The 23,349-nt window shown below is 39.3% G+C and overlaps 2 protein-coding genes across 8 annotated transcripts in view; both read left to right on the top strand.

Moving 5' to 3' along the window:
* The first annotated feature begins 3,254 nt into the window (after positions 1 to 3,254).
* On the top strand, positions 3,255 to 12,206 carry HNRNPDL (heterogeneous nuclear ribonucleoprotein D like). Of its 2 annotated transcripts, XR_004593543.3 has the most exons (9): positions 3,255 to 3,579; positions 7,263 to 7,431; positions 7,540 to 7,701; positions 8,155 to 8,286; positions 8,385 to 8,499; positions 9,188 to 9,355; positions 10,366 to 10,458; positions 10,842 to 10,946; positions 11,640 to 12,206. XR_004593543.3 is itself a non-coding variant. In XM_034431192.3 (8 exons), the coding sequence occupies exons 1-7, from the start codon at positions 3,446 to 3,448 to the stop codon at positions 10,434 to 10,436; spliced, it is 951 nt and encodes a 316-aa protein (XP_034287083.1). In that variant the 5' UTR covers positions 3,255 to 3,445; the 3' UTR covers positions 10,437 to 10,458; positions 11,640 to 12,206. The 2 variants fall into 2 exon arrangements, 1 of the variants encoding a protein (XP_034287083.1); XM_034431192.3 differs by lacking the exon at positions 10,842 to 10,946.
* A 943-nt stretch (positions 12,207 to 13,149) lies between these two features.
* HNRNPD (heterogeneous nuclear ribonucleoprotein D) overlaps positions 13,150 to 23,349 on the top strand; it is a 15,065-nt gene continuing 4,865 nt past the window's right edge. For all 6 annotated transcript variants that reach the window (XR_004593542.3, XR_015729203.1, XM_034431187.3 and 3 more), the window contains exons 1-6: positions 13,150 to 14,944; positions 19,056 to 19,224; positions 19,490 to 19,651; positions 20,883 to 21,014; positions 22,001 to 22,100; positions 22,963 to 23,109. Coding sequence is in view for 4 of the 6 variants with exons in the window: in XM_034431187.3 (XP_034287078.2) it covers positions 14,712 to 14,944; positions 19,056 to 19,224; positions 19,490 to 19,651; positions 20,883 to 21,014; positions 22,001 to 22,100; positions 22,963 to 23,109 (943 nt within the window). In the remaining 2 variants the exon portion in view is untranslated. The remainder of the gene's footprint in view (positions 14,945 to 19,055; positions 19,225 to 19,489; positions 19,652 to 20,882; positions 21,015 to 22,000; positions 22,101 to 22,962; positions 23,110 to 23,349) is intronic.

Here is a 23,349-nt window from a genome sequence, read left to right as displayed (position 1 = left end):
CGAAGTTGATCCAAATTCAGATGCTTGGCCACTGATTCATATTTATGACGGTTGCAATGTCCTGGGGTCATGAGATGACCTTTGGCGAACTTCCAGCAAGCAAAATCGATGGGGAAGCCAGGTTCATCTTACAACTGTGTTACTACTGCTGTGGCAAGAAGGGTCGTAAAATTGAGAAAATTTGCTTAGCTCTTTTGCATAGCAACAGAAATTATGGGCTCCGTTGTGGTTATAAATCGAGGACTATCTGTACTGATGGTAGGTTGAAGACCCTTGTTTTCCTAGATATGATCTAACCATTTTGTCTCTGTGGGAAGCCCCAAAAGCATAAGGGCAAAGTGTTGTACTTCTCTCCTTTTTTAGCGGTTATGGACCAGACATTCAAAGATACACTGCTTTTGCATAAGGAGACTTCACTCAGTGATTATTTCTAATATTGAGCCCCTCTACGGTGAATTATTGTAGCAATACATCTTCCCTTAATCATGATGAATTCGCTTCAGCTATAACTTTTGTAAGTTTAATAAATACGATATTTGCAGTCGCCAGTGATGTGATTCAGTTTTTGTAATCTTCAAAAGGCACATCAACAGTTTGACTAAAAAAACAACAACACAGGTATTGGTGATTTTATTTTTGGGTGGCTTCATACATGCAATGGAATTTTGAATACCTTTTCTAGAACAGTCATCTCCCATCGTGGACCTTTGAAATGTGGATGAGCATTGCCATTTTAGGATTGCATGGTGAGGATGGAAATTAAATCCAACATATTTGGAAATCACGGAGGTGTAAAAATGGCTCTAAGGAATGCAACCTTTAGCACCATTTTGCCTGTTTTGTCATTAAGTTTGGTTAAGAAATTGGAGATCCATTAATAAAACTGATTAGATCAGATTACCTGATCAGACTGTATAGCCTAATATTATAATATGTAATGTAATATGACTATATCTATTTTTCTAATTTCATTTCCTCTGTTCTCGCTGTTTTAAGCAATGTTTTATTTTTATTATTTTACTCTGATTTGATTGTTGAGAGCTGCCCAGAGTAGTTGAGAGTCAAGCAGCATACAAATTTAATAAATTATTAATCTTTTGGAAAAAAAACAGTGCTGCCTCCTTCCATCAAAAGCACAGGCTGTCTTAGTTCCAATCACAAATGGTGTCCACTGGTATTTTATACCCAATCATTTTTTATGCTCCTCTATTTAGAGGTAACATTCTCTTCTAAATATTATCTCCAAAGGTGTGGGTTTTCCGTCAGTTTTGTAAGGGGAAGGGGACAATGTGTCACTTGGAAAGACCTCCAACTTGTATTATAGAATATAGCGCAGATAGTTTTTCCTAGGCTCTTTGTTACATGTCAGCCACGTAGACCAGAAATAATTTAAAAGCTATTACAAGTCTGTAATAAGAGCAGATTAACTTTAGTTTAAAATAATCCATAATCCATTTGGAAAATTTTGTTGGAATAAAATTAACTTTCAGCACATCTAAAGAGTTTGAAGCAGACAGACAGATTTTCAAAGGTTTTCGTTTTATTATTCGGAAATGCCAGTCGGCATAGATGCAAAGTAAACCTTTACATTTTTTAAAAAATTAGGAGATGCAACCTCATGTATCTCCTAACACTTGGTCTGTGATGTTCTGTGTTATACTTTCAAAATAATGTGTCCTGTTTATAAGGCCTACAATTGCAGATGAAGCGTGCAATCTGTAGTTATAGTAAAAAAACGAGTCCTGTTCAAGAGAGAGAAAATGCATCCTTGAGTAAATACTGTTAAGAAAGTACCTGCCAAATAATTCCCCCTTGAACCTGTAGAAAGTTAGCACCCACCCCTCTCCTAGAATGAAATATTGTAGGAAATATTTTTTAAAAAGGCAGAATATTATATTTTCCCTAAAGGAGAAACATGTTCCGAAAGACAAACTCAGAGCCTCAGCTCCCTGCCCCTCCCCACTCCAGCAGATATTTTGGTGCCAATCTACCCTGTTTCCCCCAAAATAAGACATCCCCTGATAATAAGCCCAATCGGGCTTTTGAGCGCATGGCAATGAGGCCAAGCACTAATTTCAGGGTTCAAAAAAAATATAAGACAAGGTCTTATTTTCGGGGAAACACGGTATCTACAAAACAAAGGCTGGGCCAGCTTATCTACAAAACAAAAGACATGGCCCTCAGGACATGATAGGATTAGTCAAGATCCAAACCAGGACAAAGCCATTAAGCCATAATAGGAATTGCCCAAAGCCCCTTCATTACATCATCACCTAGCAAGATTCAACCAGGCCTGGGACTCAAGACAACTTACAAAGTTACCCCTGCATGGTCCCATGGAAGGCTGACAACCAATTGGAGTACATTTCTTGCACAGGAACAGGAAGCTCCAAGAGGGGGTATAAATCTCTTCCCCTCCTGCTCTTTTTGCCCAGGATCTCAAACCATGTGGTCCTGTCCACCATTAAACTCATCTTTCCAAGCCATCTCCGTGTTTCGTGTCTTTCTTCCCACTTGGAACTGAACCCAGATGGGCATTTCTTCCAACAAACCAATAACACGAGAACATTAACAAGGGAGTTGGGCAGTTTCTCTATTTGGGTTTTGTAGACAAGGAATATCTTTTTTGAGGTCGCAAGGGCTCCTTCAACGAGAGTTTGTCATTTTTATTCTCTTTTTAAAAAAAGCGGGAGGCAAAAATAATGCAGAGAGGAAAAAGACGAAGGGATAAACCAGCCCTGCATTTTAAAGACTTGACGCTTCTTAAGGAATGAAGGCAAATGCAGAACCTAATTTAAGAAAAGATTCTAAGGAGGGGAGGGGAAAAAAATCCGATTTTTTTTGAGCCAATGGCCCTTCAGCTCCTCAATGCAGCCCAACGCAAGGGCCCCGTTAAACCCGAGTGGTGTTCACAAGTTACGACCCGCTCCCAGGTCTCCATATATGTACACGTGTTTGGAGTGGGGGGGGGATTCCTGATGAAAGCCATGCTTGGCCCATGCTTTTGTCACACATTTCGGTGGGTTTAGCTCTGTTGCAAGGGAGGCCGGCTCAAATTTCAGGAAACTATGCCGGGAAAGGGACCGGGATCCACAAAGTTGCCGTTGCAAAGGGAAGGGAAGCCTTTTGCAGAAGCGTGTTGGGCACCCCGAGAGATAAAAGCGCTTCCCCGCCGCTGCCCTTCCGCCATGGGCAACCCCGACACTCCTCCACCCGCCGCCGCTCCTTCAGAAGCCGCATTGCGCCTGCGCCGCTGGAGCGCCCTGATTGGCTGAGCGGGTCCCTATATAAACGCAGCGCAGGCTCTGCCCGGATCTCTTGTTACGGCCGCCATTTTAATACTCGGGTCGGACCGCGTAGTAGTCAATCTCTTTCCTTTGCGTCGGTGTGCGCGCGCTTTTTTTTTTTTTTTTTTTTGCGCCCCCCCTTTCGGCCCGTTCCCGCTATGGAGGAGAACACCGACTACGGCAGTAGCAATAACAACAACAACACAAGCTCGGGCGGCGGTGGCGGCGGCGGCCAGGAAGAGTTCGCCGAAGGCTCGAAGATCAACGCCAGCAAGAACCAGCAGGATGACGGGTACGAGGGGAATCGATCCCAGGCAGGGGGAAGGGAAGGGGCAGCTTTGTCGAACGAGGGAGGGAGGAGGAGGAGGAGAACGAGTCGATGGATCGGGCGCCATTTTGGCCTGTTTAAAAAAAAAAAAGAGTAACCGAGGGGAAGCCCTCAGCAAGGCCTTTCGCCCGGCAGCTGCCACGTGATCGCGCTCTTCCCTGGTGAGCGTTGCACCTCCCGCCGCTGCAATTCCCTTTGTGTCTTTTCACTCCCCCCATGTCCTCTCGCGAGAGGAAGGGGGGGACGGTTCTCCACGTCCGGCAAGAGGGGGGGGAAAGGTTTGATCGTTGTCTCGTGACGCAACCGGCAGCCTATAGGAACGTAGTGGGCGTGCCTGGATGAGGAAGGCGGGTCCGAAGCGGCCGAGAATGCGCGTTGCTGGCCCCCATCGGGTGGGCGGGGCGATCTCAAAACCTTGGCAACATTGGAAGGAAGGAGGGGGGGGCGGAGTTGGCAAGAAGGTGCATTGTGGGCGGGGCGAGGCCGCCGCCGCAGGATCCTTATTGGGCGTCGCTGCTTGGGCGCCTTTTCGTGGCTTCCCTTGGTTGGAAAAGCGTGGTTGGCCGCAAAGCCCCCGCGATATAATTTATATTTTATTTTTTATAATGTATTTTATTTTTAAGAGTGGTCTTGGGTCTGATTCTTCTCCAGGGAGATCATTCCAGGGTTCAAGATTTCAGATCGAGATTCATTTTTATTGGCCACTCTTCTTGCTGTAGGGCAGGGATCTCCAACCTTGGCCACTTTTAAGACTTATGGACTTCAACTCCCAGAATTCCTCAGCCAGTTTTGGCTGAGGAAAGCTGGCTGAGGAATTCTGGGAGTTGAAGTCCATAAGTCTTAAAAGTGGCCAAGGTTGGAGACCCCTGCTGTAGGGGAGTCGTGTGTTCTCTAGATATATTAGATTATGATTTTTTATTCTCGGCTGAGATTTAAGTCCCAACGCACCTGGATTACATCAGGAGGAGAAAGATGATCTAAAGTGGTGTCCAAAAACCTTTAAAAATCTGTGTATTTCAACTCCTGGCATTGCTGGCTAGGGAATTAAGGGAGTTGAAGGCCCGCATGCCTTTAAAGTTGCCAAGTTTGAGTCCGGTCTAAGAGATGATTGGAGGCCAGAATGCATTTTAAAAGTAGTTACAGGTAGTCCTTGATTTACGGCCACAATCGAGCCCAAAACGTCTGTTGCAAAGCAAGACAAGTTATATGGGGTTTTGCCCCATTTTAGAACCTTTCTTGCCACAGTCAAGTGAATCAAGGCAGTTATGTTAATAACTGCAGTTAAGTGAGTCGGGATTCCCTATTGACTTGTGCTTGTCAAAAAGTCACAAAAGTAGATCACATGTCTCTGGGGCACTGCAACCAGTGCCAAGCCTCCGAAGTTTGACCTTGGGGATGCTTTTGTGTGTGTGAAAAACAGTCTTAAAGTCACTTTTTCAGTGCTGCTGTAACTTTGAATGGTCACTAAATGAAGTTGGGGACTGCCTGTATTTGGAGGACTGCAAATAATAGAAAGTGAGCCATGTGCAGGGCAGGGGTCTCCAGCCTTGGCAACTCTTAAGACTTGTGGCTTCGCTGGCTGAGGAACTCTGGGAGTTGAAGTCCACAAGTCTTAAAGTTACCAAGGTTGCAGACCCCTGGCTTAGGGAGAGAGCTACACATGGCACTTGGAAGCCAAAATGGATCTAGAAAAGATGCAAAGGACTGTATGGTTAAACATACACAACAAGTTGCTTGGATTGTTATTTTGGGTGCAGATGAAGGATCCTTAGCTCCTTGGAGAATATAGTACAAATTTTGAGTGCTTCAAGTTTAAATGTCACAAAATCAGATCCTTCACAACTATGAAGGAGATAATATCTATCCATTTTTCATCTATATTTATAGAGTATATGTTTATATTTGAAGATTGTTGGTTTTCAGGATGCCCACCTTTAGTTTTAGTGTAGTTCTGATGCTTGAGAATAAGACTGATTTTGGGTAAGTTATGTGCCCCCTCAGCCAATTCATGGTTGGTTGTTGTGAAGAATAAATGAGGCAATAGTGTGTGTGCGCTACTTTGGACATTGAGAAGATAATGAAGTAAAAATACAATCAAGGTAGTGTACGCTAAAATTCTATATAGGAAAGTTTGACGATAGCAAACACTGACCTCTGAATTCAGAGTTCTGTTCCATTTTTCTATTGCAAACCTGAGACCACTATTGTGGCCTATTGGCAAAATCAACATCATACCAGTTATACCTTACCATTTATCTCCCACTGCAAAATTTGTGATTCCCTTAGCTTTTGGCAGACATGGTTTAGGTTTTCCTGTTTCAGTTATTTGTTTTAATTACATTTAAAAGAAAGATTGCTTGAGATCTTGATGAAGAAATGTCACTTTTGTAGAGAGCTGCAGTAGTTGGACCCTCACTTCAAATGCATAAACCTCTTACATGCATTTATGGTTAAGGAGAATTTACAAGTGCAATATAATGATTAAGAAATTGAACTGGTAACAGGAAGAACTCAATTTGCTTATCCAGTGTCTCACAGAATTGCTGTGATACCAAAATATATTTGTAACAAGTTTATAGGTACAATACTATATCCTGATTTTATAGGAAGGTGTGATTGCCACCTATCTTGGAATAAAATGTGCAAGTTTTTAAAAGTTACTTCCTTGGAATCCTGTTGTTATAGTTCACCTTTCCCCCCCACAGTATTGAAGTAATCCAGTTACTTTTCTTGATCTCTAATTACATCTAACTAGACTAAGTACTGTAGTTTTGTTATTTTATTACACTGTTTTGATTCAGGGGAAAAATATTTAGGAAAAAAATCCCATTGTAATCCATTAACCTTTTCAATAAACATGCTCCAAATTTTGTCTATGGAGCTGAGATAACTGGCCATAATTTCAGAATATATACAGATAGGCTCTTAATTTTTTAAAATAAAAACCCTGCTTTTTAAAGACTTCCAAATGTTAATTATCAGAAGGGGGTAGTTTTTGAGATTGTTTATGTTCCTTACAGTCATATTTAGTAGAGACATGCAGAAATTTCAAACACTTAAATTCAGTACTTTATTCAAATAAGGTTTTTAGAGATCAAAAAGTAATATTTTGACATGCATCATAAGTATGTCTGTAAGTTTTGCCACCCTATTTTGAAAATGGTGTTTCATGGTTGAATTGTGGGACTGTTTTGAATTTGGAATGTTTCCAGAGTGGCTGAAGTCACTTTCTGTTTTGTTTTGCTTTTTTGCTTAAGATAGTTGTTTATGTTCAAAATGTATTGCATACTTAGCATATGTAATGAACTATTTTGGATGGTTGGACAGTTGATTCTTCCCTTCACCTGGTTTAGGTGATATTCTGGATCATTTACATCGTTTGTAAATGTTGGAGAAGATTAATAACTTCTGTATGACAATTGCATGTTTTGTGATGGAAAGTAGATGAAGGAGGACATTCTGGAGGATTTTCTTTTCTCCCCCTCCTGTTCCAATTAAAAAATGTGTTTCTGGATATATTTTTTCTAAGTACAATTTGTATCTGAACCACAAACCTGAACTGAGGCAAATTAGCTAATAAGTTTTTTTAGGTCAATGTATAACTCTTCGTATGAATGTCAGTTTTTGAAACTTCTTTTCCATTCCAGTAAAATGTTCATTGGTGGTCTGAGCTGGGATACGAGCAAAAAAGACTTGACGGAGTATTTGTCTCGCTTTGGTGAAGTGGTGGATTGCACAATAAAAACAGATCCTGTCACAGGGAGGTCAAGAGGGTTTGGGTTTGTGCTTTTCAAAGATGCTGCCAGTGTTGAGAAGGTATGTAGTCACCTCTGTGGGACATGGAATCTTCTCTAAACAATTTCAAACATCTGTGTTGATTTTTCCTCCTGGAACTAAATTACCAATAAATCTCTTTTTTTTTAGGTCTTGGAATTGAAAGAACACAAATTGGATGGCAAGTTAATAGATCCCAAAAGGGCAAAAGCTCTGAAAGGGAAAGAGCCACCCAAAAAGGTGTTTGTTGGTGGACTGAGTCCGGATACATCCGAAGAACAAATCAAGGAGTATTTTGGTGGTTTTGGAGAGGTATAATCCATTTAAAGCTTTATTTAAATTGTTTTGACTAACTTGACCTGTGCAACTTCTAAATCAAGAAACAGCAGCCCAAATAGCCTGCAAATATTGCAAATTCCCAAGGGAATTTTCTTTTTCTTTCTTTTTTTTTTTTTGGTACATCCGTGTTTGTAGCAAAATGTATTGTATTGTCAGGGTAGGGATGACACAAACATGGTGAAGTGTTATGATTATTTTCTAAAATGTTTCATTGTATGGCAAAAGTGAAGGGGCTAAACTTTATGGAGTTGGTTTAAAAGATGTGAGCTACAATTCCATAAAGTTTACGATACCTTCCAAGCATTAAAAAAAAAAAAAAGAAGAAAAGTGCTAAGTAAAAAAGATTGTTTTAAAAATTGGAGGTCCTATATAAGGAGCTTGGGGTCAGGTGAATACCCTTTGATTGTCTTTAATGTGGCTTTGCAGATTGAGAATATAGAGCTTCCCATGGACACAAAAACAAACGAAAGGAGAGGTTTCTGCTTCATCACATACTCGGATGAAGAACCGGTAAAGAAATTGCTGGAAAGCAGATACCATCAGATTGGTTCTGGCAAGGTATTTGTAATTTCTTACTTGCAGAAGCTGCAATAATTAACTTCATATATTCTTCATATATTTTGTATTGAAATTACACTCTTTTTTTTTTGTCCTAGTGTGAGATCAAAGTAGCACAGCCCAAAGATGTATATAGGCAGCAGCAACAGCAACAAAAGGGAGGCAGAGGTGCTTCATCTGGTGGGCGTGGGGGATCCAGAGGACGTGGCAGGGGTAAGTATGGTAAATTGTAACTGACGTATACCGTGTTTCCCCGAAAATAAGACTCTGTCTTATATTTTTTTGAACCCTGAAATAAGCGCTTGGCCTTATTGCCATGTGCTCAAAAGCCTGATTGGGCTTATTATCAGGGGATGTCTTATTTTTGGGGAAACAGCCGGTCTCTTTAACTCATGAAATAAAATAATTTGTGAAAAATTCCCTCAGTTTTAGCGGGGAGGAAAAGTACATTTTAGCTTGTCTCGTAAAAGGATAGGGTTAGCATTAAATAAGCTTTGGGATATCAGATGGGAAAGGAACAAATCAAGTACTATATTTTTCAGACTATAAATCACACTTTACACCCCCCCCCCAAAAGGTGGGTGGAAATGTCTGCGTCTTATAGAGCAAATATTGGGGTGGGGGGGGGAGGGGGGTTGGTGCAGCGCAGATCAGCTGTTCTAGTTGGGGGGGAATCGCCGCTGCCTATCATCGCTGCTGCCACCCGTTTGCAGTGAATGGGCCGTGGAGGCAGAGGGAGATTTTTTTTCTGGTTTTCCTCTAAAGCTAATGTGCGTCTTATAGTCTGGAGCGTCTTACAGTCCGAAAAATATGGTACTGTGCAGATCTTTGCCCTTAAACTTCTTGTTTATTAATTTAAACACATGGTGGGCTTTTAACGCTGCAATTACTTCATTCTTAGGTCAAGGCCAAAATTGGAATCAAGGGTATAACAATTACTATGATCAAGGATATGGAAGTTACAACAGTCCTTACAGTGATCAAAGCTACAGCAGCTATGGGGGATACGATTATTCTGGGTACAATTACCCAAGTTACGGCTACAGCCAGGGATATGCTGACTACAGTGGTAAGATTTTCATTTGACTTTCCATTTAATTATATTGTTAATTTAACTTTTCTAGTTAATCTCTCTTTCCAGTCTGTAGAAATTCTTAGTCATCCAGGTCATGGTTGTTCCAAAGGTGCTTTTTTTCGCAAGAGGCAACTGGACTTTCTTGTTTTTTCTTTGAAGACGTTTCGCTTCTCACCCAAGAAACTTCTTCAGCTCTGACAGAGAAAGTCCTGACAGAGCTGAAGAAGCTTCTTGGATGAGAAGTGAAACATCTTCTCATCCAACCTTTGGGACAACTCTATCTTTCCAGGGAGAGCTGATACTATTCAGAAGTGTAGGTGCATGCTTTTTGAAAGCATTCCCTGCAGAGTTGGGGAAATCTTAACAGTTTTATTATCTTTTCAAAGAAGCATTTAAAAGTTCAGTTTTTTTAAAACACCCTTTTAACTGGGCCCCTTGTCAGCTGGATTGCTGATAGCCGGGGTTTGAGACCCGAGCTCCGTGCAAGAAGGTGAGCTTCTGTTTACTTGCTCCAGCTCCTGTCTGTTTAGCAGTTTGAAAGCATGCAAATGCGAGTAGATAAATAGGTATCACTTTGATGGGATGGTAACAGCGTTCCGTGCTCCTGTGGCGTATATCTATGCTGCCCAGATGACCACGGAAATTGTCTTCAGACAACACTGATTCCCTTGGCCAAGAAACGGAGCTGAGCACTATGCTTTAGAGTCTGACATGACTGGACAGGGAAACCTTTACCTTCTTTAACTTTTAACTATGTTAATTGAACTGTCTAATGTCAAATAATTTTAAAAACTGTCTTGTCAATATTCTGAGATGCTTTTTTATATAATAGTAGTTAAGGTAGAATATTCATTAACATTGTTGATATCGGTGTAGGAGTATTACAGAATATTTTTTTTGCGTTTAAATAATAAGGTCTAGCTTGACAAGAGTGTGCCTTTTTGTCAAACCAACCTGCAGTTTCTTACAGTTCCCAAAACTGCCAATATTCTCTCTTGGAATAGGACAGCAAAGCACATATGGAAAGGCATCCCGAGGTGGCGGTAATCACCAAAACAACTACCAGCCATATTAAAGAAATACTTGGGAAGAAAAAGGTGTGTATTGGGTGAATGTGTCACCTCTCCTATGTCTAATCTAATTTAAAGATCAATAGACAAATAAATTTTTTAAAAAATCACTTCTCTTGGATAGCTTGTTTTTTTTTTAAAAAAATTAAAACGTGTGAATGTCTGTTAAACTTTCTGTTTTAAGTGTCTATAGATCTTTAACTCTGTAAAAGGTGATTCGTCGTCCTTAGTATGTCAGAGAAACATAAGAGTTTTTCTGTTTACATTTTTGTGTGCCAGGTGGTGTAGACGAATAATTAAACTTAATAGAAGTGTTAACCAACAGGTAAAGTACTGAAATGGGTACAACTTAAGCAAAACAAGATTGTTGTCTTCTAACTCTGACATTATACCTTGTTTGTACCCGCCAGCGGGAACTTCCTTGCAGGCCGTGTGTCACCCTGACCACGTCTATCTCTGGGGGTCGCACGTTGCAGGCAGAGCGCAAGGCATACACCAGAAAACGCTGTCCTGTGGTATGGTCTCTTCCAACTTCATGTACCAGCGTAAAGATTAAAGTGGAAAACTTCAGACTTTGGCTTCTTTTTAAAAATCTTCTTTGAAGATTTAAGTGTCTTAACTTAACTTAAAATGGTTTTTTACAGGAGTTAAAGTGCATAAATGCCTTTACAGCTTAATCATTTTTGGCCTTCTGTTTAGTGTTGTATATCAATTGTGGACCTCATTTTAAGTGTTCGTTCTTTAAGATTTAATGCTTGCTTTTTTTCTTTTATAGCTATTAGTGAAATCTACAAACCAAAACGAACTTTTAAATCTGGGAACATTAAAGATCATGTGCAAGTAACAGCTTCTATTTTAACCACATGGCTAACTATAATTTTCCTTGGTGTATTGCCATTTTTCTATTTTCATTAGCGGTTGAAGCTATGAAAGATTCTACCACAGCTTGGTTTCTAGTAAACCAAGAACTACTTGGCTGAGCTTCTACAGTTCTTTGATATAGCTCCATCATTTGAGCTGAACTGATCAACCGGGTTGTAAAATATAATTGGGTTATCAAAAGTATTTTATGTTGACAGATGCATATGATCTTTAACGGTGAAGCAAGGAATAAATAGAGGACTTAAAGCAGTTCATGAAAATGGACCTTTTAAAAATTCTTTTAAACGTTGCACAGGTCTCATAATGATTTTGTCTTGGTTTTATAGGTAGAGACTACAGCAAAGCCATCTTGCAGAACTTAAAAAGGACTTGACTGGAGGGTAGTCTTCGTGACATGAAATTGTTTTGTAAAAGACTTTTAGTGTATGACACAGCAGTGTCTAACTGTACATAGTGACCGGCTAGTTTTCTTTATGGTTTTTACTTTTTTGTCCTTTTGTCATCTGTGTTACGATGCCAATGTGGTTCTTGTGTTTATACAATTTTATTTGTATTTCTTGTTGAATGACTCAAATAAAAAAACTTACCTTCTGTGACTGTTGCATTTTGAGGTTGTGCTCTTGGCACTGCTGTATAGTAGCAGAGGTGAACAGTTTTTGAGACTCCGTCGCCATGCTTCCGACAGATGCTGGGACTTGCAGGGTCAGCAGCAATGGAGTGTGCCGTGATATGTACCTGGATTTAGAAAATTGCAGTGAGGAGGCTGCAAAGATAGAATGATTTTTCAAGAGTAGTGTCCTGTGTTGTAATGCCTTATGATTTGTTATAATTTTGTTAACTGCTGGGAATCTTCAATATAGAAATGTTAATAAATAAATTTTCATGCATTGAAATGACCACTTTGTGATCACATGAAAATAGAGGCGAACACAAACCTTATTTATGTAGCCATCAACTTTGGTAAGATGCTGACTGCTAAATAATTTGAGCTTTTTTACAACTTGTACGTTTGACAATATATTCTGAATGTACTGCCACTGAAACCTTTTGTTATTTCTAACCCTCTGCAAAGATAATGCTGATAAAATATGACTGCAAAACCGATTTATGGAAGCAGGATAGTGGATGTTTCTGGATAAATAATATTTCATCACTATGAAAGCAGCACAATTAGGATTGGTTTTTTACTACAATTTTGTTGGTTAAAATGTTTTTTTAAAAGCAGATTATCTGAAAATAATTCGGCTGGGCAAATATTTCAGCAAAGAAAAAATAGAGCCTGAATTACGCAGAAATTATGTTACTTAAGGTGTAAGTAACGAAAGGATTTACACACAAAAATCCCCTATATCAGATGAATTTGAAAAGTTTCCTGAATAGAACATTTAATATGATTTTGTCACTCTTGATAAAATGTTAACATTAAATCTTAAAGATACAAAAATGTAGCATACTTGGGAAAGTTTGCATATCAACCTAGCATTAAGAATCCATATAAACAGCTTCAAAACTTAACTACCTCATTCAGGCTAATTTTGTCTGTAAACTTAAGATTTATTTTTATACTTTTTTTTAATGTTTCACTATTTTGCCCAGAAAATGGCAACAATTGGCTGATGTCTAATCTCAGAAAGCTAACTGGTTGAACCTGATCAACAGTTTGAAAACTTCAGAGTTTTAGGCTTTACTGGGAAGTAAAGAAAAAGTTAATAGTTATATTTTCATGTTTCAAGAAAGTTCCACAGATGCATTCAAGAGATAAGGATTTGAGCTTGACATAAAGGGACTTCACTTTCATGAGCTGTGATCCATAAAAAAAGCAAAAACACAAAATGTATTACCAGCTTTATTAAGTTCATTTTTGCCCATTTGAGACCCAGGTGAGTTGTTTTGGAGTTAATTGAAAGAGTTGAAGCAAATGGCTTTTTAGAAAAGAGTTATGAACTTGATATTTACTCTTGCTGATAAGTTTTCACTTCCATACATGGCTGATTAATTGCAAATAAAGATATTCACAGAACAAAACGGGAAAGGCTAAATGTGTTGCTTGTATTTTAAGAAAGCAAACTATTTTGTTTTAATACAGTATTTTAAGTATGAATAAAAACGTCCAAAATATGAGAAGATTTGTTTCATAGTTCAAAATTTGGAATGAAAGGTCAAATTAGAGCCACTGACAACTCAGAACTGATGGTTTTAAGTACTGTATCTAATATGCAGGTAATAGTTAAGGTTTCTTAAAAAATAGTTAAGGCTTCTTAAAAAAAGATTTGTTGGGAGCTGAAGACACTTCCAAATATTTTTATTTTTCTGAATGCTCTCTACTCCCCCACCCCACCCCCCATTTAAAATAATTGTATCTTGGAGACGGGTTGACTTTGAGACGTTTAAGGGTCTCCAAAAAGTTTGGACCAATTTATTTCTGCCTTAACATTACTCATAGTGAGGGTAGCAGTGCTTTAAAATGCCCAAACAGTTGCAGGATTTTAGTCTCTTCCGTTACCACCTCAGTGGGGGAATTTGATCTTGGTAGCGTGCAGTAATATTTTTCTTTTTTAAATTGGAAGCATTGTTTTTGGGTCATGTTTTATCTACTCCCCTAGAAAATAGATATACCGAGACTTGACCTTTATTAACAAATGTTCGCTAATAAAGCCCAAGCCTTAGTATATCGACAGGGAAAAAAATAAAATATATTAAATATGCATTATTAAACTATTATGAAATGTAACGTGGCTGTTTTAAGAATCGGTTGGAAGGATTGTTTTGCAGCGCAGGAGTGATTTTCTGGCGCCTTTTCTACAGAAGCCATAAGTGACTAAAATGTGCATGCAAATAAAAAGCCCTATTTTTATGTCTCGAGGACTCGTGTTTTTCAACCGTGGCAAAAAGATCGAGCGGATTGCAATTCCCCACGTCTTTTTTAACAGTACAATTTTTCAAGGTCGGGGAACGCTGAGGTAGAGAAGGCGGGTGGGGGTGGGGAAAGAGGTTAAGGGAACCAAAGAGTCGGAAGCGTCAAAACGAGGAGAAAGGCCCCCAGGCGGCGTTGCTCCGAGTGTGGCGCGAAAGCCGGCGCCGCTCTAGCCATCCGCGCTCGGTGGTGCGCGCTCGGAGGAAATGCGCGCTCGGAAACGGGGGCCCTGGGCTCACGTGACCGCGCCGCCGCATTCTTCCCGTCAGCCATTTTAGATCGGAATCAGCCAGGCGGCGCCATTAAAAGTGCGAGAAAGAAGGAAATAAACCGGAGACTCCCGTTTCCCTCCCTGTGGAGAACACCGCTTTTTCTCCCCTCCCCCCGTTTCAGCGGCATATTTATTTCTCTTCCCCTCCCCCAGTTCGAGACTCTTTTTTTTTTAAAAAAAAACAACAACAACCGCCCCCACCCTCCCTCCCTCATGTCGGACGACCAGTTCGCCGGAGACGAAGCGCTGGCGGAGTCTTCGGAAGAGACCGAGCAGCTCGAAGGGATCGTGGCTCCCGGCGGCGACGGCGACGGCGACGGCGCGGAAGAGGCCGAGGGAAATGGAGAAGGCGGAGGGGGAGGAGGAGGAGGAGGTGGCGGCGGCGGCGGCTCAAGCGAATCGGAGGGAGCCAAAATCGACGCCAGCAAGAACGAGGAGGATGAAGGGTAAGCCGGAGAGGCCTCCTTTCCTACCACCACCACCCCCTTCAGCGCTTTCGGTTTGCAGGAGGCGACGGGCGTCCTGAGGAGACTGCGGGCGGCTGAGGCGATCGCCTCTTGCAGGAAACTCTGGCCGCCGCTTCCTTCTTTCCTTCCTTCCTTCCTTTCCTTCTTCCCTCCTCCGTCCCCGTAACCCGGCCCTTCTCCCCCTTCTCCGGGGGCTTCCAGGGAGTCTTGGAAGAAACGCGCCGAAATCCAGCCGGCTGAGGCGCGGGGCGGTCGGGCATCGCCGTCGGAGGAGGAGGAGGAGGAGGAGGGAAAGAGTGTGGAAACTGCAGAAGGGATCGCTTTTGGGTCGATGTTTTAGACGGCCGTCCTGAGGGAGGGTGGAAGTGGCAGAAGTTACAGGCGGTCCTCGACTTACAACGGCTCGCTTAGTGACCGAAGTTGCAACGGCGCTGGGGAAAAAAGAAAGGGAGTTACCGCCGTTTGTCACACTTAACGACCGTCGCAGCGTTTATTTCTCCCCCTCCCCACGGTCACGTGATGTACATCAGGATGTTTGACCGCTGATTCGTATTTATGACAGTGTCCCTGGCTTGCGTCATGGGATTCCCCCTTTCACGACCTTCTGACCAACAAAGCCAACGGGGGAACCAAAATTCACTTAACCGACTAATTTAACAAGTGCGGGGGATGGATTCACTTAACAGACGTGGCAGGAAAAGTCACATAAAATGGGGCAAAGCTCACTTCACAAATGTCTCTCCCTTAGGGACATAACTCTTGGGGCTCAATTGTGGTCGTAAGTTGAGGACTGCCTGTAGTTCGAAATCACACGCTTGTGGTCTGAATTAACAGAATGGTATGCAGTTTACGGGTCGTCCTCCACTTAACAATAGTTCATTTAGTGACTGTTCAAAGTTACGACATCACTGGAAAAACTGATCTGTGACCATTTTCACATACTTAACGTCCCCATGTGATCAGAATTCAGACAGTTGACAACTGACTTATATTTATGATGGTTGCAGTGTCCTGGGGTCATCTGATGCCCTTTTGCAACCTTCTGACAAGCAAAGTCTATAGGGAAGCCAGTTTCACTTAACAACTGCAATGATTCAATTAACGGTGGCAAGAAAGGTTGTAAAATTGGTCAAAACTCATTTAACAAATGTCTCACTTAGCAACAGAAATGTTGGGCTCAATTGTGGTTGTAAGTCGAGGTCTACCTGTATTATTTCATATGCCTTTTCCCCTGGCCAGGAGCAAAATCTAATTTGGAGTCACATGTATTTTAGACTGACATAGTTGGAAAGGACATAAAATGACCTGCAGGATGAAAACAACAATTCTCTTTTTGTTGGTAAAAGGCCATGTATGCAGGTACAAAAATGTATTGTGGGAAATAGTGTAGTACCAGAGAAATTGTATAATTTTTTTTCTTCATTTCAGGATAATAATCTGAAACGTTTGCTTTAGGCTTGGGCATTGAATATGACTGTGTTTTTAATGTGAAATGTAGATTAATGAAAGGCATTGACATATGGAACGTCATAGACCCTAATGTAGATTTTGATTTTGTGGTTGACATGATTGGCTGTTAAATATCTGGAGGGTACCCATATATTTGTGAGAAGAAAGCTTAGTGTTTGTATACAGTATGGTATATAGATTTGATTTTCTAAAGCAGAGGATTTCAAACTTTTTCAGTTTTAAAAACTTCAAAAATTGGCTGTGTTTGAGTGATTTTTTCCAGTTTAGTCTGTCACAACTTTAAAGTTGTTACAGAAAAACCTTTTAATGCAACTAAAACTAGTACATTATTTTAAAAAGCATTTCTAGTATTACATATGGTTTGCATGTTTTATTTGAAATAGACATGTCAATCATGGTGCATCCGTCTTGTAAATACGTAGGTTTTTTGAGGTGTTTAAAAAAATATTTAAACAGTTAAGTAACATCCATTGATTACCTTAAAGAGGAAGAATAGTCTTCACTTCAATGTAGAACTTTTAACAACATAAAGCAGACCAATAGCTTGCTTAGGACATTTGTCACTTGGAAATTTTTCCCCAAGTCTTTAACAAACATACAGTTAGTGAAGGTTTGGGAGAGAAGACAACATTGTTTGGCCTCTAGAGCCACAAGGATATGGCTGGAAATGTTACATTATTAGAATAGGTTAGGTTAATTAAAAAAACTTTTGGGAATGGTTTTTAACAGTTGTGAGATCTTAAGCCTTGCTGAGGCTTAAGATACTAATTTTATCTCTTGGTTTCATCCTCTCTCTAAGCTGATTTCCCTTGTCATAAGCCTCTGCAAAGCCAGAGAGTCTGGTTTCTGTTTAAATCCCCAACACTTCATCAGAAATCCCAAATTTTAATTTTGTGGGATGCTTCAGTGGCAACATGTGTCATGGGTCCCTGTTTTACCACAGGCATCTGATTAGCCACCTTTGAATGATAGAATCATAGGCCTGGAAGAGACCTTTAGAGTCTTCTGGTCTTACCCTTTACTCAAGGTAGGAATCTTATACTGTCCCAATCAAATGGTAGTCTGGTCTATTTTTGAACTTTTGTAATGATGCATGCTTACTTATTTTAGCCTAAATATGCATCAGCTGGTTCCTTTTGCATGATCCACTTCTGAAAATTAGTTAATGTTTCCATATAGAAATTCATTCAGCCCAAATTTGAGGCATTCTGTTAACATTTGCATTTCGTCACATGCAGTAAACAAGTGTTAAAGTATAAGGTGCAAACTTAAGATAAAAAAATTCCATGGCGTTGGCTGGGAAGAGAAGTGAGACTTCAATATGCTGTTCTGAAGAAGAGATAATTATGGTTTTTTTCTTCAGTATGTCTTCACATTTTAGTCTTTCCTCCCCACATTTTGGCCTATTTGGAAAACTTGAATATATGGTACATTCAGTTCCCTGATTATAAATTTCTCCGTCTGGCATTGCTATGTAGGGCGCGGCTGAACATGTCCATACTTATTGTTTTGGAAATTGATGTTAGGTACTTACATGGCAAAGATTTACAGGAGTAATATCAATGTAAAAATCTCTGAGGGAGATTGGGCGGAGAAACAGGAAATATAAATAGATAAAATATTACATGAAAAACTTCCTTGCTGTAGCATATGGAACTATAAAGATAACTCATGACTGAGTTCTGAAAACTTGACAATCCATAATGATTGATTAGTAGGTTCTGTGTCATGTGCATTTTGTACAAGTTCTCACAGTAACCAAGATATATTCACTTTCAAAATCAAGAGACTGAAGCTGATGTTACTAGTATTTTTAAACTTGGTGCAAATTTTGTTATTGATTTGCATTCAGACAAAACCACTTGTGTTTGCACCAAGGTCTAAGACACCCATCACTTTGTTTTATTGCAATAGAGTAAAAGCAGCCTTGGATATGACATGTAAGCAGAGTCAGCCAGTTGTGTGGTCACTTCCATGCCAAGGTGGCAGCCCTACTTTATCTTATGTAGGTAAGCGTATAGCTATGGGGAGTATTTTAGGTTACTGAGTGGGTGTTAGCTTGAACTGTCAGCAGAATGGAGGAAGGAAGGGGGCTTTGCTGTTAGGCCACTGTTACGATTAACTTTGCTATTTAAATAAAAAATACTATGCGCGTAACCTCTTCTGAGACAGTCTTTCAGACTCATTGCAGCAATTAGGCTTAGGCTACTTGCATGGAACTTTTCTTTTGCTGATTTTCTCTTCATGCAGTAATACCAGGCTGATGGACCAGTTTCCATTTGCAGATCAGCCTCTAACTAGAGCAGTTTTTGAAAAATAAGATATTTGGTGTGAATCACTTCCTCCCAAGATTCATCGATAGAATCAGTGGAGTTTGTATATGTGGCCACTGCTACTGTTCTGTACATTTATTTCTCTTAAATATTAACATAAGGAATAAATTCCAGACCCACTTTATTTTTCTAGTGCATTAGGTCACAGAAGGTGATTGTGGACACGGATGGTTTGTTTTTAAACATTTTTGTAATCTTGGAACCTTAAAGGCAAATTGGTATACTTGTGACATACGCTGCTATATAGTGTTCATAATTTACAGCTTTAAACTCAATTGTGTCTACAGAAAAATGTTCATCGGCGGCCTTAGCTGGGATACTACAAAGAAGGATCTTAAGGATTACTTCACAAAATTTGGTGAAGTTGTAGATTGCACTCTGAAGTTAGACCCAATTACAGGGCGGTCAAGAGGCTTTGGCTTTGTGCTGTTCAAAGAATCTGAGAGTGTGGAAAAGGTAAGCTTGTTTTTATTTCTTTCTAACTAGACAAGCTGCCCAAAATTGTCTCCAGGCGAGATGGGTGGCATATAAGCTTAATAAACAAAATAAATAGACAAGCACACATCAGTAATGAAAAAGTGAAAATATTGTGCACATTCTTGAGGTTCTGTTAATTTCAAGATATTACAAATTATAAGATAAGGGTTGTTGCATTATAGTCATAAAAGCATAATATGTTTTATTTTGTAAAGCTTTTTTTAAAAATAAAAATTGCTTTCAGGTCATGGATCAGAAAGAGCACAAACTGAATGGCAAAGTGATTGATCCTAAAAGAGCTAAAGCAATGAAAACAAAAGAACCAGTGAAAAAGATTTTTGTGGGTGGCTTATCACCAGATACGCCAGAAGAGAAAATAAGGGAGTATTTTGGAGGTTTTGGTGAGGTGAGTTAATTGTTTTCATGTCTTGGTTAAAGAATTCTTAATTATTTATTTAGATAATGGTATAATACTTTTGAAGAAGAAAATGTAGTACAAATAGTCCTTGACTTATGACCACAATTGAGCCCAACGTTTCTGTTGCTAAACAAGACAGTTAACTGAATTTTGCCCCATTTTACAACCTTTCTTTTCACAGTTGTTAAGTGAATCACTGCAGTTGTTAAGTTAGCAACCCGGTTGTTAAGTGAATCTGCCTTCCCCATTGACTGCGCTTGTCAGAAGGTCGCCAAAGGGGATCTCACCTGTCCCTGGGACACTACAACCGTCATAAATATGTGTCAGTTGCCAAGTGTCTGAATTTTAATCATGTGACAGTAGGAATGAGATTACAAGTGTGAAAAATGGTCATAAATCACTTTTTTCAGTTCCGTTGTAACTTCGAACAGTCACTAAATGAACTGTTGTAAATTGAGGACTACCTGTATTTTGTTTTGGGTGTTGGTTTGGCCAGTTTGTTTGATTCACAATTGCTTATGTAAATACCAAATTTTAATCTTGTCTTCAATTAGAGGGCACAAGGGCATAGAGTTTATAATCATAAATTATTATAAACCAAGTGCTTCTTGGGATGCCTTATTTTTTTTCACCCAGAAGTCAATTTAAGTATTGATCTGTCACTGATTAGAATGTCATAATTGTATTGGTGATCATTTCTGGAATTGTGAGGTAATGCCAACTTCACTAAAATCATCAGATGTTTTAGCACTGAGTTAAATGGAGAGGGAAAATTGCACTCATTTTATTGTAGAAGAAATTCTATTATATGAACAGCATTTCAAATTAAATGTAAGTAGCGGTAGTAAGTTTTGCAGAGATGAGTCAAATTTCAGGCATCTTTTCTGTAAAAGTGAAATAATTATAAATATATAGAGCTACTTTTTCTTAGCGAGTGTATAGATAGATGTAATGATTTATAAAGAGGTTGAGCTGGATTTTATATGGGTTTTAGTAATTACCAATTTTATGTATACTCTCGTAAATAAATAAAAGTTCATGTGCGATCAGCAGTATAAACATATTCTAACTCAGTAAATGGACTAATAGGAAGTTTCTTCAGATTATTTAGTATAATGGTTGCTTAGCATTAATTAATAAATAAATGACTGTTAAGCTTTATAATAATCAGACTACAGAATAACTGATTTTTATTAATCCCGTTTGGTATATTGATCAGGTGGAATCAATAGAACTTCCTATGGACAACAAAACCAATAAGCGCAGAGGATTTTGCTTCATTACTTTCAAAGATGAAGAACCAGTGAAGAAAATCATGGAGAAAAAATATCATAACGTTGGTCTTAGTAAAGTATGTTTCAAGCTATGATTCCAAAACGCCTTCTTTTTAGAAAGCGAATCCTGGTTTTGTTCAGGTCAGTGCTTTGAAGATTGAAGTATAGACAGGAGAGAACACAAATGGAGAGGCTGGTGTGGATTCCTTGGATGAAGCGACACTTGTAACAAGTGTGATGCATTTTTTGCATGCTTCTCAAAAATCCTGTTTGGTGAACAACTACTTGGAATCATTATCTGTGATTAATCACACACAGTCCTTTGATCTTCATTCAATCTATACACCAATGAGTTGGTAGTTTTGAAAAAGATTGCATGTTTTTTGCAGAATGAGAAAAATTAATAAGGGGTGCTATGTGCTGCAATGTTTTTCTTCTCCCTTACGCCATAGGTTACATTATTTTGCGTATATGTCTCTGTGTGTGTTTGTGTTATGTAGTCTAATTTTTTTTGTTTCAATAAGAGTCACCATTTTCTAATCACTTTTGATTTGATCTAGTTTATTAATGGTAATAGTAATTTCAAAAAGATTCTTCTGAAGTGTATGGTAATGGGTTATCAATATTTTACTAATGGTGTTTTCTTGCTTTTACAATTTTTTCCCTAGTAACAGTATTTGGAGCTTATATTACTTGGTGAAATTTAATTTCAAACGCAAACATTTAATAAGGTTTTGCCAGTTACAAAAATATTAAACCTGAGAAATATTGTCTCATTAAGTAGATACTGCTGAAACATACATAATTCTTACCAAGGTATTTGAGAGAACCTGTGATGTGATGCTAACCCTTTTTTTAAAAAATAAATTTGCATTTTTTGTGACGTAAAGTTTTTAAACAATTACACTGGCAAATCATATGAGGAATATATTGCTTTGCCTTTCCCAGTGAATATAGAAGCATTAATGTCATAGGTAAAGATGATAATGTGAAGTAGATAATTAACACTTCACAAAAATATCAAAATAATCGGTTGACTCTTTTTTTTTTGTTGATATTTCAGTGCGAAATAAAAGTAGCAATGTCAAAAGAGCAATATCAGCAGCAACAGCAGTGGGGAACTCGAGGCGGATTTTCTGGAAGAACCCGTGGCCGTGGTGGAGGTAGGTTTCTGCATGTAAAAAAAAATAGGCCGGTCTTTTCCACATATCTGAGACTTTTTGAGTTTCACGATTCTTGTCAATATTCAACAAAGTTAAAAATTCAGCCACTGGCTTTGTGTTTAGATGAAGAGATTAATTTGTGTACTATTACTTTCAAATTTGAAAAGGAACTGCTAGAGGGGAATAATTTTGAACAGTTGGGAAAGTTATGTAACACATCCACACGTGTGGCCCAATGTGATCCAGCTGCTGCTGCTGCTGCACCATCATAAAAACCCATCATTGGCTTGCCTGAAATTAAACACACAAGATTGTTTTTGTGCAGCATTTTAATAGTTAACTGTGATGTCAGAATCCATGCCTGCGCAAATTTAGGTCAATGAGAAATGCCTTAGCCAGCATCACAGACAATAATTTGGCGTCCTCCTTTACCTGAATTTCTCCCCTGAATCCAGACAGCAAAGAGTTGGGCTCGAAGTTGGTTAGCCCCTCATTTCTGGCCTGCTTGTCTATCCCCTGCTAACTCACCCCCCTTCCCTCCATAATAAAATGGAAAATAGGTAGCAAGAGGAAGATTGCTGAGGTGTTTCTGTTTTCTCTTTTTAATACCTTTTCTCTTTTTTTAAAAAGAGATAGATGGCAACTAATCAGCAAACTTTGGGTATATTTTGCCATGTTATTTAGCACCTGAACTGCAGGGTTCATGGCTTAATCATCATTCATTAGCATAAAATTTATGCAACATACACATTTATACTTGTATCTTTTTGGAAACAAGCTGCTGTTTCGAAGGGCCAGTTTTCTTGAATGCAATATCAAATAAAAACTTTGTTTTAATTCTCTTGCTGCAATTTTGTTGTAGGCCCCAGTCAAAGCTGGAACACAGGATACAATAATTATTGGAACCAGGGATACGGCAACTATGGATACAACAGTCAAGGTTATGGAGGCTACGGAGGCTATGACTACACTGGCTACAATAACTATTATGGATATGGAGATTATAGCAGTACGTATACGGCAAAATTTATCTTGATGTATTGTTGGGTAAACAGTTTTATTTCAACCCTAAAAACGACGAGTTCCAAAAGTCGTACCAAAGCATTCTGGGTCAACTATGGTTCTGGACAATCAAAACATAGTCCTGGAGTTTGCATGAAACAAAATCTGGAAAGGTCATGTTGGCTGACATGGATGAGCAACGTCTCCACATCCCTTGTGCATTACCTAGCCACCGATTTCCTCAGAG

Source organism: Pantherophis guttatus, chromosome 8 (assembly GCF_059756535.1).
Source record: "Pantherophis guttatus breed Tessera chromosome 8, ASM5975653v1, whole genome shotgun sequence".
NCBI classification, from domain to species: Eukaryota; Metazoa; Chordata; class Lepidosauria; order Squamata; family Colubridae; genus Pantherophis; species Pantherophis guttatus.
The sequence above is the reverse complement of the archived record's forward strand: the minus strand, read 5'-3'. Positions and strand labels throughout refer to the sequence as shown.

Excerpts from the sequence above, each read along its gene's own strand:
- HNRNPDL (XM_034431192.3), top strand. The coding sequence starts at position 3,446 with ATGGAGGAGAACACCGACTACGGCAGTAGCAATAACAACAACAACACA. Across the intron at positions 3,580-7,262 it reads AAGAACCAGCAGGATGACGG|TAAAATGTTCATTGGTGGTC; the intron begins GTACGAGGGGAA and ends TTTCCATTCCAG. Across the intron at positions 7,432-7,539 it reads ATGCTGCCAGTGTTGAGAAG|GTCTTGGAATTGAAAGAACA; the intron begins GTATGTAGTCAC and ends CTTTTTTTTTAG.